Here is a 17,412-nt window from a genome sequence, read left to right as displayed (position 1 = left end):
CACCACTAACCAGGAAACATGACTCTACAGCTCCTCCCTCTCTCCAGCTCCTCCCTCTCCCCCTGGGTCTGGCTTACTGGGCCCTATCTGAAAACTCTTGCCTGGATGGGCCGTAACAAATCACCTGAACATCTAATTCCACCGAGGCTCAACGGCAATGTGCTGCAGGGCATTATGGGAGAGAGAGAGAGAGAGAGAGAGAGAGAGAGAGAGAGACAGAAGAAGTCTAACAAAATATATAATATAATAAACCTAGATAAGAATAAGTTAGAATATATATTTAAAACATTTGACTATTTCCTATTCAATATTGACTGTAGTACAGTGAGTATCCTTGAGGGCGAAATCTATTGTTTGACATTGACGGCTAGCGTGAGTAACTCAGAGACTAGCATGACTGGGGCCTGACAATCATTGACCCATTGAGGAGCAGAGTAATCCCTGAGGCTGAGGAGAATGCTAAACAGGAAGCCGCAGCCCCATCTTCAGATCCAGGGGCTAAGTGTGCACACACTCATGCATACACTATTGTGAAGAGCTGACTGATGCTTTTCCACTCAGCATGAAGTCACTTTGAATCCTGAAAAGGCATATGGTCATTTTAACTGCATCAAATCAAGCTTTATTTATACAGCACATTCCAGAAATGGAATGCAACGCAAAGTGCTTCACATGAAAAAAACATGAAATATTTGCTACTCAACAAACATAAAATAAAATGCAAAAGAATGATAAAAACTGAACGATTAAAAGCACCCTAAGGAAAAGCAAAGCTAAAAATATATGTTTTAAGATCTCTTTTATATATGTCCACAGTTTGGGCCCCCCTCAGATTCTCTGGCAGGCTATGCCAGAGGCTGGGGGCATAATAACTAAAGGCTGCCTCTCCATGCCTCTTGGTCCCCCTCAGGTTCTCTGGCAGGCTATTCCAGAGGCTGGGGGCATAATAACTAAAGGCCTCTGCAGGCCTCTTAGAAGATTCTTAAAATTAATTCTAAAACTCAAAGACAGCCAGTGCAGAGACCTTAAAACCGGTGTAATATGTGCTCACCATCTGGTCTTGGTCAGTACCCGTGCTGCAGCATTCTGTATGTTTTGCAATTGACCAATGGCTTTCTTGGGTAGGCCAGACAGGAGAGCATTACAGTAGTCAAGCCTGCTTGTAATAAAAGCATGGATGTGTCTCTCTATATCAGCATGAGAGAGAAACGGCTGCACCGTGGCAATGTTCCTCAGGTGGTAAAAAGCTATTTTGTTCACATTCCTAATGTGGGATTCGAAATTTAGTTCAGAATCTAAAATAAAACCTAGGTTTTTTTAACGAGTGTTTTATCTTTATTGCCTGTTAATTAAAATGTGCGGCAGATTCTCTCTCTGTGCTTTGGCTCCGACAATAAGTACCTTGGCCTTGTCTTGATTTATTTGGAGGAAGTTGTGAGCCATCCAAGTATTTAAAACACTACTACAGTCTAAAAATGTATCCGTGAGCTGTTCTGAGTCCTCTCTCTGCTTAGCCTCTGTTAGTAACGTTAAAGCACCAGTGATCTGTTCTGAGACCCTACTGATCAGCATCTTGCCTGGTGTCCATTAGTAACATTACAATACCAGTGATCTGTTCTGAGACCCTACTGATCAGCATCTTGCCTGGTGTCCGTTAGTAACATTACAATACCAGTGATCTGTTCTGAGACCCTACTGATCAGCCTCTTGCCTGGTGTCCATTAGTAACATTACAATACCAGTGATCTGTTCTGAGACCCTACTGATCAGCCTCTTGCCTGGTGTCCATTAGTAACATTACAATACCAGTGATCTGTTCTGAGACCCTACTGATCAGCCTTTTGCCTGGTGTCCATTAGTAACATTACAATACCAGTGATCTGTTCTGAGACCCTACTGATCAGCATCTTGCCTGGTGTCCGTTAGTAACATTACAATACCAGTGATCTGTTCTGAGACCCTACTGATTAGCCTCTTGCCTGGTGTCCAATAGTACCATTACAATAGCCGTGATCTGTTCTGAGACCCTACTGATCAGCCTCTTGCCTGGTGTCCATTAGTAACATTACAATACCAGTGATCTGTTCTGAGACCCTACTGATCAGCCTCTTGCCTGGTGTCCATTAGTAACATTACAATACCAGTGATCTGTTCTGAGACCCTACTGATCAGCATCTTGCCTGGTGTCCGTTAGTAACATTACAATACCAGTGATCTGTTCTGAGACCCTACTGATTAGCCTCTTGCCTGGTGTCCATTAGTAACATTACAATACCAGTGATCTGTTCTGAGACCCTACTGATCAGCCTCTTGCCTGGTGTCCAATAGTAACATTACAAGACCAGTGATCTGTTCTGAGACCCTACTGATCAGCCTCTTGCCTGGTGTCCATTAGTAACATTACAATACCAGTGATCTGTTCTGAGACCCTACTGATCAGCCTCTTGCCTGGTGTCCATTAGTAACATTACAATACCAGTGATCTGTTCTGAGACCCTGATCAGGACATACTGAGGTGAGGCCTCAACATGCAGGCTGACACAGAAGTGCTAACCAGGTCAATATTTCCAAATATAATTTGGTCTCAGTTACTTGTGTGTGACAAATGTAGGAGTAAATCCGTTATGCTCACGGAATACCAATGCACTCATCTCCTTTACTTACTGTATAACCTACATTTTATGTACACAAATGTTACTTAGAGAAGACAGGTGTCCTGTATTGTGACCCCTCCATCTGTTGTGGGTTAGGGGAATAAGGGGAATAAGGGGAATTTTACATCAAATAAATGTTCATGTGTATTTGTAGTCTCCAAATATCATAATTTACTGTACGGTTGCATCATAGCTATCGAAACACCCCGTCTGTAAAATAAAGTTGCATAGCCTCGTTAAATCACCATACAAGACTTTGCACTTCGAACCTGCCCTTCTATGCCAGTGATTCTCAGAAAGCTGCACACTCTAGCTGACTCCACCTCTTGCTCTGTACAACCGACGGTGAGCGTGTAGTTAAAATGATCTTCTATGTTTAGTAGAGCCCATGCCCGCGATGTTCAGACCTAGACCCACTTCAATTGCTTCTGACCGAAAACCTAAATTTGAAATAACCGCATTAGTAAATCCATTCGCTGGTCCTCACTATGTCACCCACTCCCTGCAGACTGCATGTGCTCTGTGTGTGTGAACAACGGCTCCGCTTGGGCTGCTCAGTGACGAGACATGAGAGCACAGAGCATGGCTGGCTGTAAGCTACTTTTCATCACTTTAAACTATGACAAAACTCAACAAACATTATTTTCTGTGAAATAATCTCTCCTGTGTTATATAACACAGTGCACCGAGGCAGGACTGTGGGCTCTCATTCTCCGAGGCCAACGTAAGTAAGATATTTAAGCATGTTAACCCTCGCAGTGCTGCCAGCCCAGATGGAATCCCTAGCCGCGTCCTCAGAGCATGTGCAGACCAGCTGGCTGGAGTGTTTTTCAGACATATCCCAGTCTGCTGTCCCCACTTGCTTCAAGATATTCCACCATTGTTCCTGTACCCAAGAAGGCTAAGGTAACTGAACTAAATGTCATCATGAAGTGTTTTGTAAGTCTAGTTAAGGATCATATCACCTCCACCCTACCTGACACCCTAGACCCACTTCAATTTGCATACGTCCAAATAGATCCACAGATGATGCAATCGCCATTACACTGCACACAGCCCTAACCCATCTGGACAAGAGGAAAACCTATGTAAGAATGCTGGTCATTGACTACAGCGCAGCCATCAACACCATACTACCCTCCAAACTCATTAAGCTCGAGGCCCTGGGTCTGAACCCCGCCCTGTGCAACTGGGTCCTGGACATCCTGACGGGCCGCCCCCAGGTGGTGACAACACCACTTCGCTGATCCTCAGCACAGAGGGCATACAGGGGTGCGTGCTCAGCCCCCTCCTGTACTCCCTGTTCCCCCATGACTGCGTGGCCATGCACGCCTCCAACTCAATCATCAAGTTTGCAGACGACATAACAATAGTAGGCCTGATTACCAACAATGACGAGAGCCTACAGGGAAGTGGTGAGGGACCTGACAGAGTGGTGCCAGGAATATAACCTCTCACTCAACGTCAACAAAACGAAGGAGCTGATCATGGACTTCAGTGGACCACCGAGGGAGCACGCTCCATCCACATCGACGGGGCCACAGTGGAGAAAGTGAAAAGCTTCAAGTTCCTTAGCGTACACATCACTGATAATCTGAAATAGTCCACCCACACAGATAGTGTGGTGAAGAAGGCGCAACAGTGCCTCTTCAACCTCAGGAGGCTGAAGAAATTCAGCTATGCCCCCTCAGACCCTCACAAACTCTTACAGATACACCATTGAGAGCATTCTGTTGGAATGTGTCACCGCCTGATAAGGCAACTGCACCACCCACAAACGCAGGGCTCTCCAGAGGGTGGTGCGGTCTGCCCAAAGCATCACCGGGTGCAAACTACCTCCCCTCCAGGACACCTACAGCACCTGATGTCACAGGAAGGACACATCAACCACCTGAGCCACGGCCTGTTCACCCCGCTATCTTCCGGAAGGCGAGGCCAGTACAGGTGCATCAACGCTGGGGACGAGAGACTAAAAAACATATTCTATCTCAAGGCTTCAGACTGTTAAATAGCCATCACTAGCTGGCTACCGCCCGGTTACTCAACCCTGCTACTGCCTCTAAGGTGGAATCACTGGTCACCTTAATAATGGAACACTGGTCACTTTAATAATGTTTACATGCTGTTTTAATAATTTCATATGTATATACTGTATTCTAGTCAATGCCATCCTATTCAACTATTGCTGTGTATATACACTATTCTATCCTATGTATTCTACAGATATACTAAATATTCTATCCACGTAGTGTCCATTATGTCTATAATTTCTATACATCCCATCACATATATACACTACCTTTCCAAAGGTTTGGGTTCACTTTGAAATGTCCTTGTTTTTGAAAGAAAAGCTCATTTTTTGTCCATTAAAATAACATAAAATGAATCAGAAATACAGTGTAGACATTGTTAATGTTGTAAATGATTATTGTAGCTGGAAAAGACTGATTTTTTAAATGGAATATCTTCATCGGCGTACAGAGGCCCATTATCAGCAACCATCACTCCTGTGTTCCAATGGCACGTTGTGTTAGCTAATCAAAGTTTATCATTTTAAAAGGCTAATTGATCATTAGAAAAACCTTTAGCAATTCTGTTAGCACAGCTGAAAACTGTTGTGCTAATTAAAGAAGCAATAAAACTGGCCTTCTTTAGACTAGTTGAGTATCTGGAGCATCAGCAATTATGGGAACCCTCACAAGTCCTTCATTAAATAGTACCTGCAAAACATCAGTCTCAACGTCAACAGCGAAGAGGCGCCCATCTTAATCTTTTCTTTCTATTGGCCAGTCTGAGATATTGCTTTTTCTTTGCCTCTTCACTGTTGACGTTGAGACGTTGATTTGTGAGTACTATTTAATGAAGCTGCCAGTTGAGGACTTGTGAGGCATCTGTTTCTCAAACTAGACACTCTAATGTACTTGTCTTCTTGCTCAGTTGTGCACCAGGGCCTCCCAATCCTCTTTCTATTCTGCTCTCTCTCTATGTGACCCAAGCCTAAGTACTAGTCTGCGTGTCAGTCTGAACATGCTTCTTATGCACATATGTGCAGTCAGTCATTATTTAATTATCTTTTCCTATCCTCCATTTTGTGATGTGGAGATGAGAACGTCCATAGCGGCAGGAGAGCGAGAAAGTGCAAGAGAGAGCGAGAGAGAGACATGGAGAGAGAAAATGGGAAGAAACGGGTGTCTGTTAATTGAATGTGATTGCTCAGCATTCCTCAGAATCTTGATGAAGCCAGCTGCCCTCTTCCTGCACTCTGCAGCACTGTGTATGTTATGTTCAGTGATCCGATGATAGCCTAATACCTATAAGAACTATTTTATTAGCACAGAAACTCCAGTCCAGTTGAAACTAAGGCCCCCAGAGCAAAATCCAGGCCCTGTCTGAGTCATGTCAGGCAGACATGCAGATAAATTATGAAAACATTCAATGAAGATGGTGAATCCTACTCACTGCAAGGGACAAAATGTAGGCTAGTTTAGAGCGCCTCACTGGTCCAAATTACGATACAAAAAAACTGATTGAATTGTTTTAAAAGCTAATGTTACTTCTATGGTATTTTCTAAAATATTGATATAAAGTAGGTGTACTGATTTAATCAACGTGTTGACAATGCAGAAGTCAACAGCTGCTTTCTGTGTAGCAAGGCTCATGATTAACACCTGCTTCATTCTTCAATCATACCTGTATCATAGATAGCTGAGAAAATGCCTCTTAAAAGAAAGCTTGAAGCCTGTGGAAGTCAGCAGACTCTTAGAAGATTCTTTAAGAAGAAACCTGTGGGTCAGTTGTTAAACAAGTACTTTTTGGAATAAATGATATACTGCAATTCACAAAGAGAGTTGCAAACACTTGTTGAAATCTATTCACTAATTTAACTCATGTCGTTCTATCTTCTCTTAACATGTATGGAACTTATTTGAGCACCCGTTCCTTTTATTTTAGAGACCAATTTTTTCATTTGAAAAAGTGGCCATCACACATATTGTTTTGTGGCACACACACACAATGTAACCTTTTATTTTTTATTCAAGATCATTTAGGCAATTTAAATTGTTCCGTTTAAATAAAATACATCATTCGAAGAACAAATATAATTGTGGGAAGTCATATCTTGTTGTAAAATACATGAATCTCAAGAGAAGATGGGTTAAATGATTAAAAGGTTTAATGTTCTCTTACTTAGAAAATAGTCCTGATCATATAGGCCTAGTTCAAGATTATCTAAAAATTTAAAAAACAATACACTGAATTCATACATTTTCAGTCATTTAAATTGTAAACACAATACCACAACAATGTTTTCCAATCTGTGTATTTCAGATGGAATCAAAGCAATAGAATGTAACAGAGAACACCAAAATAGAGCTTGTTCGGCAAAACAATCTTAACTGGCTGGCTACTTTTTCTATTAGGCTGGGTACTCCATGTGCTGTGGGAAACACTGGTATAATGATGATGATAACATGGCAATGATTTCTGAAGTCTGACGGTGACGCAAGATGGTTGTTGGCATAGCCCTGCGTGCACAAAGGGCAACATGGAGCCCTGGCCTGGCTTGCAACTACACACGGTGAGGCTAGCAATCTCTCCCAGGCAGATACAACTGGCTCCCGAAGCAAATGACTCAAACACTTCATCACTGTCAGTGTGCATCAGCCATTAACTACTCTGTGGTTCAACACACACGCACATGTACACACATGGTCAAAGAAAAAATACACACACACACAACATGGTCAAAAGAGAGAAACACACATACAGTCACACACACACATGCACCAGTCTCTAACCATCGCCACCACAGAACACACACCAGTCTATAGCCATCGCCAACACAGAACACACACCAGTCTATAACCATCTCCACCACAGAACACACACCAGTCTATAGCCATCGCCAACACAGAACACACACCAGTCTATAGCCATCGCCACCACAGAACACACACCAGTCTATTACCATTGCCACCACAGAACACACACCAGTCTATAACCATCGCCACCACAGAACACATACCAGTCTATAACCATCGCCACCACAGAACACACACCAGTCTATAGCCATCGCCAACACAGAACACACACCAGTCTATAGCCATCTCCACCACAGAACACACACCAGTCTATAGCCATCGCCAACACAGAACACACACCAGTCTATAACCATCTCCACCACAGAACACACACCAGTCTATAGCCATCGCCAACACAGAACACACACCAGTCTATAGCCATCGCCACCACAGAACACACACCAGTCTATTACCATCGCCACCACAGAACACACACCAGTCTATAACCATCGCCACCACAGAACACACACCAGTCTATAACCATCGCCACCACAGAACACACACCAGTCTATAGCCATCGCCAACACAGAACACACACCAGTCTATAGCCATCTCCACCACAGAACACACACCAGTCTATAGCCATCTCCACCACAGAACACACACCAGTCTATATCCATCGCCAACACAGAACACACACCAGTCTATAGCCATCTCCACCACAGAACACACACCAGTCTATAGCCATCGCCAACACAGAACACACACCAGTCTATAACCATCGCCACCACAGAACACCAGCGGCCAATCGTTGAGTACAGAAATAGGCTCCCACCATCAAACATAACCACAGGATCCAGTCTGGTACCATTTCTGCACCACCAGAATGTGCCCTACTTCCATCTCCAAACATCCACAGGCACCACAAACAGGAACTGTTTCATCCAACCACACAGCAGTGTGCTGGGCTTGGCTCATTGCCACACAGCAGTGTGCTGGGCTTGTCTCATTGCCACACAGCAGAGTGATGGGCTTGTCTCATTGCCACACAGCAGTGTGCTGGGCTTGTCTCATTGCCACACAGCAGAGTGCTGGGCTTGTCTCATTGCCACACAGCAGTGTGCTGGGCTTGTCTCATTGCCACACAGCAGAGTGCTGGGCTTGTCTCATTGCCACACAGCAGAGTGCTGGGCTTGTTTCATTGCTACACAGCAGAGTGCTGGGCTTGTTTCATTGCCACACAGCAGAGTGCTGGGCTTGTTTCATTGCCACACAGCCCACTGCTTCAAAGGCATGTAAACCTGCCACAAACTAGGCTACTCAGATCCGTGTGAAATTCACCTCTTTGATATTCACCACAATGTTGGCTTGTCTGGGACCTCAGGCTTCTCACTTACTGGGTATTGAGTCAATACCAGTCAATGTTTCCCGTGAACACGGCGGTCATGTTCAGGTTTCAAGTGAGTTTTTTCGTCATATACACATGATATGCATGGGGCACACAGTGCAATGAAAGATGCCCCTGATACCAATAGCCTAGCAAGCAGGAAGTTTCCAATGACTACTACTGGAATGAACTTACTCTATTCCATTGACTTCATAGCAAACAAAAATAATCCACTTTTTTTACTGAGCTTGTTGGTTTAACACATATTTATGTTCAACTCCCCAAAAATAAACATTTTAAATTTAGAAAATTCATAAAAAATGAATGCTGCATTGAGGGTTCACTGCAGTCAGAGATGATATAATTTCCAGTTCCAGACACTAAGGTAAACTGCATATTTACAAATCAGATATCATTACGAATAACCTAGAGGGAGATTTCTGCTGCTGCATTCAAAATATTGGTCGGCATTAGCATTAGGCTAAGTGAGAGAATAATGGCCAATGAGATTTCCAAATGCATCAACATCAAATTCCAGTTAATCATTCACCCTGCCCAGTCATCGCCCTCCCCTCTTCTGCCCCCATTAAACACCATTTATTAGTGGGGGAAAAGGAAGCAGTTAATGAAATCCTCAATTGAATGTGTAAGCAGTTAGAGGAGTCTTCTCTCCCCAGTCATGGCTTACATCTGGCGACTGATGCACTTTGCAGAAACTAAGGCGATTCAAACCCTTTGATTCACTGCAAGGGGAAACAATATTGCTACAATGCTACGTTTGACAACTAAAGGATTGTGAACAAATGTAGCTTGGCATGTCAGTGAATAAGCTTGTTTAAAACCCATGGGCCGAATGAATCACTAGATTAACCCCTAACATTACATGAGATCCAACAATTAAAAAGATCAAGTGCGCTAAGTAAGAGCTTAAGCACATGTTAAGCAGGTTAAGTCGATACAAACAGGCGGGGAATCTAAGAAGGAATCATACTATACCTGTAATAAATGAATCCTCTCTTCTTTCTGGAAATCCGTGGTTTGTAATGCAATAACAGTAAACTCAACCACAATGACGTTCTGTCATAAAGGTCATGCCAGTCAGTTGGAGCAGAGGGGTTATCATATTATCACACAACTGAAATCCCAAGAACTGTCAGCTGATAGTGAAAAGGCAGCATGACTGAATGACACATTTTGTTAGCAGCAGCCACAAAAGGCTCAAGTGAATTCCGACCAAATAGCATACATATTTGGGGTAGCCTATGTTTTCACACACACACACACACACACACACACACACGCACACAGTCAAATAGTAACAACAACTCAAATCAGGGATGAGGGAGAACTGATATAAAATAACCTACCAGTGCGTTCAATGTAGTCCACACACTTCTCAATGAACAAGGGGATTGGCCGGTCCGGGGTGACCAGATTCTGTAGGGGAACACCAAAGTAGTGGCTCTCCCAATTCCTCCGTGTGGGAGGGTACAAAGGCTTTGTGGGCTTGGATTTTGGCTGTGAATTGAAGGAAAACATAATAGCATCGTTTTCAAAACAAACTACAGAAATAAAGTTCATCCTTTCAATTTCAATTCTTCAAAAGAGTTGTCATTCCCCACAAGACTTAAGCTCTAATTGAAAAAGAAAAGTGTAAAACACCTTCCAAGAACTAACATTTAGTTTTTTGTTAATGTTCTGTTGCCTGATTATCAAAGACAGCAAAATGTTCAAACAACAAGAGTATACTTAATGGCAGTGGTGCTACTGTAGAGAAAACGATTCACGATGCTAATATATGAAGTTTGGCTTTCAACCAAAACATTTGTGTATGATTGTCCTGTTATGTGCAGACAAAATCATTTTACAAAATGAAGAATGAAGCAAACTCCTTGAAACGTCATTGTGACTGTGGACCTACTGTCCAGTACTGTAGTGAACATGTGAAGTGGACAGCTTTTATGTCCCAAATGTCACCCTATTCCCTATATAGTGTACTACTTTTGACCAGAGACCATAGGGCTTTGGTCAAATGTAGTGCACTATATAGGGAATAGGGTGCCATTTGGACCATAAAAGCTGTCCACTGGTTCATGCCTCAGAGCACTTCCTCCACACACTGGAAACCCTGCCTGCCTCCAAATGCCTTTAACAGACTACAATACAGTGGGATACCCAATTCTCCTCTCACTCCTCAACTATGGCGGTCATATTTAACCGTGATTGTGTTGTCATTGCTTGTGTTATATCCCATGTTAATTGCTAAGGAATGGGAGTGCATGCTTGGCCAGGAGAAAGTAATGTTGCAACATTCAACAAAAAGTACAATTCACATTTACTCTCTGTGTGATAGTTCAAACATTGATTTTCTTCAATGCATGAGAGCAGACCATTCTGAATCTGTGTTATAGTAATCATGAGAGCAGACCATTCTGAATCTGTGTTATAGTAATCATGAGAGCAGACCATTCTGAATCTGTGTTATAGTAATCATGAGAGCAGACCATTCTGAATCTGTGTTATAGTAATCATGAGAGCAGACCATTCTGAATCTGTGTTATAGTAATCATGAGAGCAGACCATTCTGAATCTGTGTTATAGTAATCATGAGAGCAGACCATTCTGAATCTGTGTTATAGTAATCATGAGAGCAGACCATTCTGAATCTGTGTTATAGTAATCATGAGAGCAGACCATTCTGAATCTGTGTTATAGTAATCATGAATCAGAATGCCTACCTTTTTAGGTTCCTTTGTCTTTGGCGTTTTCTTCTTTTTCTTCTTCATGTCATCCTGCTCTGGATCGGAGGTGATGGCAGGGTTGTCTATCCCTCCCTTCCAGGGGTCCGCAGGGGACAGCAGGGGGTCTTCCTCACTGCCCCGATGGGCCCTGCCCTTCTTCTTCTTCTGCATGGCCGGCCCAGACTCATCATCGCTGACGTCGGAGTGGACACGTCTGTGGTACATCTTGGTTTTGCTGAAGAGTATTTTGGAGCGGTGCTTATACTTGGTGGGCCTCCTGCTGGCCTGCGCCTTGTGGTCGAAGCCGTTCTCCTCGTCCCCGTGTGAGACGTGAAGCCCCTCAAACGAGTTGAGCATTTTGAGGGTCCTGCTGTGGGTGTCCTCCGGGACAGCGTAGATGTTGTCGGTAAAGCCCTTTGATTTCAGGAGAGTGTCTACAGGGTCTGCGTAATTGTCGGACGCCTCGATGTCTTCACCTTGGGCCATGGGGCTGCGTTGTCGTCTGTTGCTCCTCATCCCAGCCTCAATGGTCTTCAGGAGATTGGGGTCCAACTTCTTGACGTTGGGCTTGGATAGTATAGGTTTGGGTCTAACCGGGGGAGGCACTCTGTGGTTGCGCTCTTGGTCACCGATAGGTGTGCTATGGACAGGGTACTCGTTCCCCTCCAGATCGATCCTGCACTTTCCACGTTCGCTAAGCGTTGGAAGAAGCTGCACGTCGTCCCCGATGGGGCTGTAAGGCGGAGGAGCCTCGGTGTCGTCCTCTGAGTCAGGGTAGTAACTGTAAGCAGGGGAATGGCTGTGGGGAGACTGGGGGAAGACATCTTCACTCGCACCCGTGCAGTCTCGAGAGCTGTCAAACATGAAGGCGCTCTCGATGCTGCTCTTCTTCTCTAGCACCTCGTTGAAGAACGGCGTGAAGACTTCCGTCTGACGATGGTACTGAGACAGAGAGTAGAGAGCTGTGAATTTGGCGGTTATCTCTGTAGCGATGTGCTCTCCTTCAGTCATGAGGTCTTTGATTGGGTCATTCTCAAAGAAGTCTGCTTGACTGTCTGTGACGGCCACCATTTGAACAGGGATGACATCTTGGACCTCCGCCAGGAAAGCTCTGAGCATTGCCATGGAGGACTTGCGTTTTGCTGAGTAGACCAGGATGTATCCATGGACGAGCTCGTCCTTCCTGATTCCGATGGAGGAGTGGTAGGAGAGGACAGTAACCTGTATTCTTCTGCGACTGTCGCCAATGATTTTGTTGAGGATCAGAGTGTTACTTTGGCCAGGTTGCCCTGCGCTGCAGGAATGTGAATCCAGGAAAGGTGAGAGGATGAGGTCTACGCTAAATGGATCCCCACACATGGCACACATAACAATCCTCAAGTCGGTCTCTGACATGTCTTTGATGGACGGCAGAGGGCTCATCACATCAAAGTTGTGCTTTAGTCCTTCTAATACTCCTCTGAGAGCCTGTTTAATTTGGAACTCGTTAAACTTCCGTGGAAAGGTAGCAGAAGGTATATCTACAAAGGTGCACTGTAGCTTATTTGCAAGCTGTTGGCCCTGATGCCTTAATATAGGCATATTTTTGCAAACGCTGTCTCTCTGGTTTGCTAGGATTAGAATGAATGGCAATGGCGGAGCGTATCTCTCCCTCCTGTTCTGTGCAATCTCTGCCCTGATTCTCCCTACGCAGTCACCAATACAATTTAGCGACTCTATGGAGCTGAAGACACAGAAGATTCCGTGAGGTTTGAAGGTCGACGCCCACGTATGACTAAAGAGCAAGGTTGAGTTGACATCAACAGGCAGAAGCTCCAGTTCATAGATTTTCCCATCCAGGGTGTACTCGTCGTCTGTGGACTGGGCTCGGATTTCATTTGCAAGTTCTTGTGCGAGACCCTCCCTTCCCAAGAGACACAAATTGACTTTATCAATGTTGGCACTGTTATAGTAGAGATTAGAGCGACCATGGTCCAGCTGAACTAGCCTGTTAGCCAGTACCTGCTCGACATTCATGTCAACGCAGCTCTGTCCGCTCAGACACGTCTCCTTCGTGGGGTGGTAGACGAACCCGATGTGCTTGAGAAGAAGTGACTCCCTGTCAGGGGCCAGTTTCTGCAGAGCTCTGTATCTGGGCTCCTCGTTGAGCACAGTGTGGATCTCGCTCATTTTGTCACAGCTTGGGGTGGCATTTAAATCAAGGTCATAAAACAGCTCTGCGTGTTCAAAAAGCATTTCCTGAAATTCCTCTTTGGCCCTTTCAACTATTTCCTGCTGATGCTGGCTGTAAACATCTCTGTGATCAGATTCACTGATATACTTGTAGGCCTCGTCCTCCATGACAAAACACATGACCTCTTCCCAGGGTTGTCCAGGGCTGATGAAATGGACTCTATCCAATGTCTTCTTGAATCTATTCTTCATTTCTAACCGCATTTTCTCTGAGAACAGATGCTGGACATGGTTCTGAAAAATCTTCTCCCCTTCCAACGTTTTAAGGAGATCAAAGGGCACTCTTCTGTCGTTGACTTTGTCAATTTGGTCCGTCTCATCCCACGGAGTGTGCTCCAGCACCACAAACCAGAAATGAAACTCAGCCCTGCTCTTCAAGATACCTTGAGCCTCCGACCAGCTCAGGTTCTCGAGTTCTTCCAAGTTGTTGAGCAAGTTATTGAGAATTTTTGGCAGGCTCGAGAGGTATTCTTCCCTCCTTTTCCTGATATGTTCCTGCTTCAGCTGTTCGATGTGCTTGTTGAGGGTGTTTCTAGCTTTTCGGGTGCCTTCCAAGTTGATGTATTCCTCATAGTCGGGGTGGTTTTTCAACATGTTACTCACTGTTTTCCAACTTGTGTGATAATCTCTGACGGTTTGTACAATCCTTTTTTCAAACTTGTCAGACACTGTGGCTACTAATTGTCGCTGAACTTTATAGGCCTCCAAATAAGGAATGATTTTAGGTTTGCCTCGTGTTTTGTCCATCTGCTGGGTCAACGCGTTAAAACAGAGGTCTACATTGATTCTCGATCGAGCTGACGTTTCTACCACCAGGAGGTTCTTTTTGCTTGCAGCGAACACCTGAAGGTCCCTTAGATACTGCTCCATGCACTCGTCACATTTAGTTGCAGCAATGACGATGGGCTTTTTCGATTTGACCATTTGAGAATAAAGGCTGTTGACAAATTTCATCTGATCCTCAAATTTCCTATTGCAGCCTTTGCTCACGTCTATACACAATAAAAAACCGTCAATGTTCAGTTTCCCATCGGCCATCTGCTTCTGATCAAAATCCTGTTCCAGGCCAAGCTGGTCGGTGCAAATGTACATCAGCTTCTCAGCAGACTGTAGCTTGAAGGCTGCAGCCCGTTTACTATAGGGCTGCAGGTTTGTGCTGCGATGTGGCAAGAAAGTCTGATCATCAATGAACTCTGTTTGTTCAATGATTTGAATTTTACACTCGAGCCCGTCATCGCTTCGGTGTGGCACTTCACCCCAGTAGAGGAAGTGATCATTGTTCACCACACGACCTCCAAAGTCAATTGTGCTCAACACAGAAGTGTGCTCAGTGTAGTAGCCGTCAGCATTGGAACACACATATCTGTTGCATAGGCAGGACTTGCCCACGCCACAATTGCCCTTCTCCTTCTCTGTCCCTGAGAGGCCGACAACACTAACAGCATATGTTGGGGGGCGTGCCTCCTTGTTCTTGGCCATTATATTCCCCCTGTCATTGCTTTGTCAATTTCAAGAAAGGCTTCTAACAGCACAGCTATCATTCCACTCCAATTGGTTAGATAGGGTGCTGGTGCACGTTCATGGCTTTCTCCCTTTAGTGGTGAATCGCTCTATCCTCCTAGATCCTCGAGCTGGGATAGGGCAGCTGGTTCTCCATTATTATGACCTCCCTGAAAAAGAAAGAGTGTATAATTGAACTACACACACATAGGAACACAAAAAAACAGATCATATAGGCCTAATATGGTCTACGTACCAAATGGCACCGTCTTCCCTTTATAGTGAACAACTTTTGCAAACAGGCCACAGGACTAATGATACAATCTGAACAGTTACAGTAGGCTATTTCCGCTCTAGAGACTGTCAGTCATATGAGGCAATAACCTACAACAGAGGTTAACCTGCAAAAAAAAATTGATAAACTGCAAATAAAAATGTTGATAAATCCTGTACTGTCTGCAGGAGTGTAACAAATAAGTTCCTTGTTCAGTGTCAGTGACTCTTTTCATTAGTAATTTTCCCCCACAGATATTGGCCATTCCATTAAAAAATAATAATTTTATCCAATTTGTGCAGAAGATAAAAAATGTTATGCAACTTCAGACTTGGAGGCAGTGACCTAGAAATAATGAAAAAGGCGTAAGTAGACAAGATCATAATTTAGTTATTTATCAAATCCCAGAAACCTACTATTCATCATCATTCAATATGGATTATATTTCAGTTTACTCCAGCAATACTATTGTTGCAGATGTTACTAGAGAACTATTGCACCTGTCATCATTGAACCTTTTGACAACAATACTGGCTATTATTTGTTGCACTTCGCATGTTCGTCACCTAAGAATCATGCAACACACCCCATCATGACATCTTACAAAGCAAACAGTCCAGTTTTGACGGCCGATTTATAATACTGTAGTTACACCGGTCCCGCGCTTCTAGTATTAAACAGGAATTTAGTTATTGCATATCTACTGCATTTTTTGTTATTATCGAGATGTGTGACTAGTATTGCCCAGGTGAGAAGGTAGCCTATCACTAGCAAACCATTGTAGTGCCTGGCTGTGGTTACATTTCTTTCTGATCTGCTACGTTCTGAACGGTGCGCCCTTCTAAACCCCAGTCATTAATTAATGATAATGGTATTCAACCAAGAATGTCATTGCCAGGGAGGCACATCAATCAAAACTCAAAAGCAATCCTCTACCACGAGATGTAGAGGTTATTCAAAAGCACGACGCTGCTCTGGACAACTTGTCAGTAACAATTATCATCTTGCAACAATCCGAGGTTCATTAGTTAGCTAGCTAATGTACCTGTCCTAGCTAGCTAACATTAACTGCGTGCGAACTATCAAGCAAGAAACGTCCAGCAAGTGAAACTGTCACACTTCCAATTAGGTTGCTAGCAAACGTGGTTTGCTTTATCTGCACATGGTAACAATTATAATAACCCATGCAAGAAAAGGTTATGTCTGGCTATGCCATTGTAATCAGAAACTATGACAATGATAACCCCATCATCAATGGCATTTGGTTGGAAGAATGACTTGTATAGCCAACTCAAGGGCCTAAGCTAAAATCGCTTGCTTCCAGAGCAGTCTCTGGCTGAGCTTAGCCCACTAGCTAGCTGTAGCTAACACTGCCTAGTTAGATAGCAAAATAGTGGTAGCAGGTCGAACAATAATACATTTCACTCAGCGCAAAATACAAACGAATGACCTTGCCGGAATATTTCGTTACGTCCCTTGATCCTTAATTGATTTTTTTTTAAATTTATTTGACACAGACAATTTTATCCAGGGTGTAGCTAATGAAGAAATTCGATTCAGTACATTCCAAATACATTCCCCTACCTAACATGGTCGCTCCCAGCTCCGAGACCACGAAAAAAGGTAGCATTCCAAGTGTATTATTTTACTCCAGCAAATTCCATTTTTCAACGGCTCGTGCACTGCAATTCACGGGGAACGTTCCGTGTATCCTCTTTCTATTCCAAATGTGTTTGTTTTTATATATTTTGTTTAATTGGTGGTATGTGTGTAATCGGAGACCTGCTCCCTCCTCTCTCTCATCCCAGTCAGTAATGGCGAC

General features: G+C 43.9%; 1 protein-coding gene across 2 annotated transcripts in view; it reads right to left on the bottom strand.

Annotated features, from left to right (window-relative positions):
- The window catches only part of LOC110505773 (rho GTPase-activating protein 5), a 69,934-nt gene extending 52,522 nt beyond the window's left edge, over positions 1-17,412 (bottom strand). For both annotated transcript variants that reach the window (XM_021585205.2, XM_021585206.2), the window contains exons 1-3: positions 17,175-17,412; positions 11,582-15,486; positions 10,211-10,361 (exon numbers count right to left, since the gene is read on the bottom strand). In XM_021585205.2, the coding sequence (XP_021440880.1) occupies positions 10,211-10,361; positions 11,582-15,295 (3,865 nt within the window). In that variant the 5' untranslated portion in view covers positions 15,296-15,486; positions 17,175-17,412. The remainder of the gene's footprint in view (positions 1-10,210; positions 10,362-11,581; positions 15,487-17,174) is intronic.

The sequence above is a fragment of the Oncorhynchus mykiss genome, chromosome 25 (assembly GCF_013265735.2).
Source record: "Oncorhynchus mykiss isolate Arlee chromosome 25, USDA_OmykA_1.1, whole genome shotgun sequence".
NCBI classification, from domain to species: domain Eukaryota; kingdom Metazoa; phylum Chordata; class Actinopteri; order Salmoniformes; family Salmonidae; genus Oncorhynchus; species Oncorhynchus mykiss.
The sequence above is the reverse complement of the archived record's forward strand: the minus strand, read 5'-3'. Positions and strand labels throughout refer to the sequence as shown.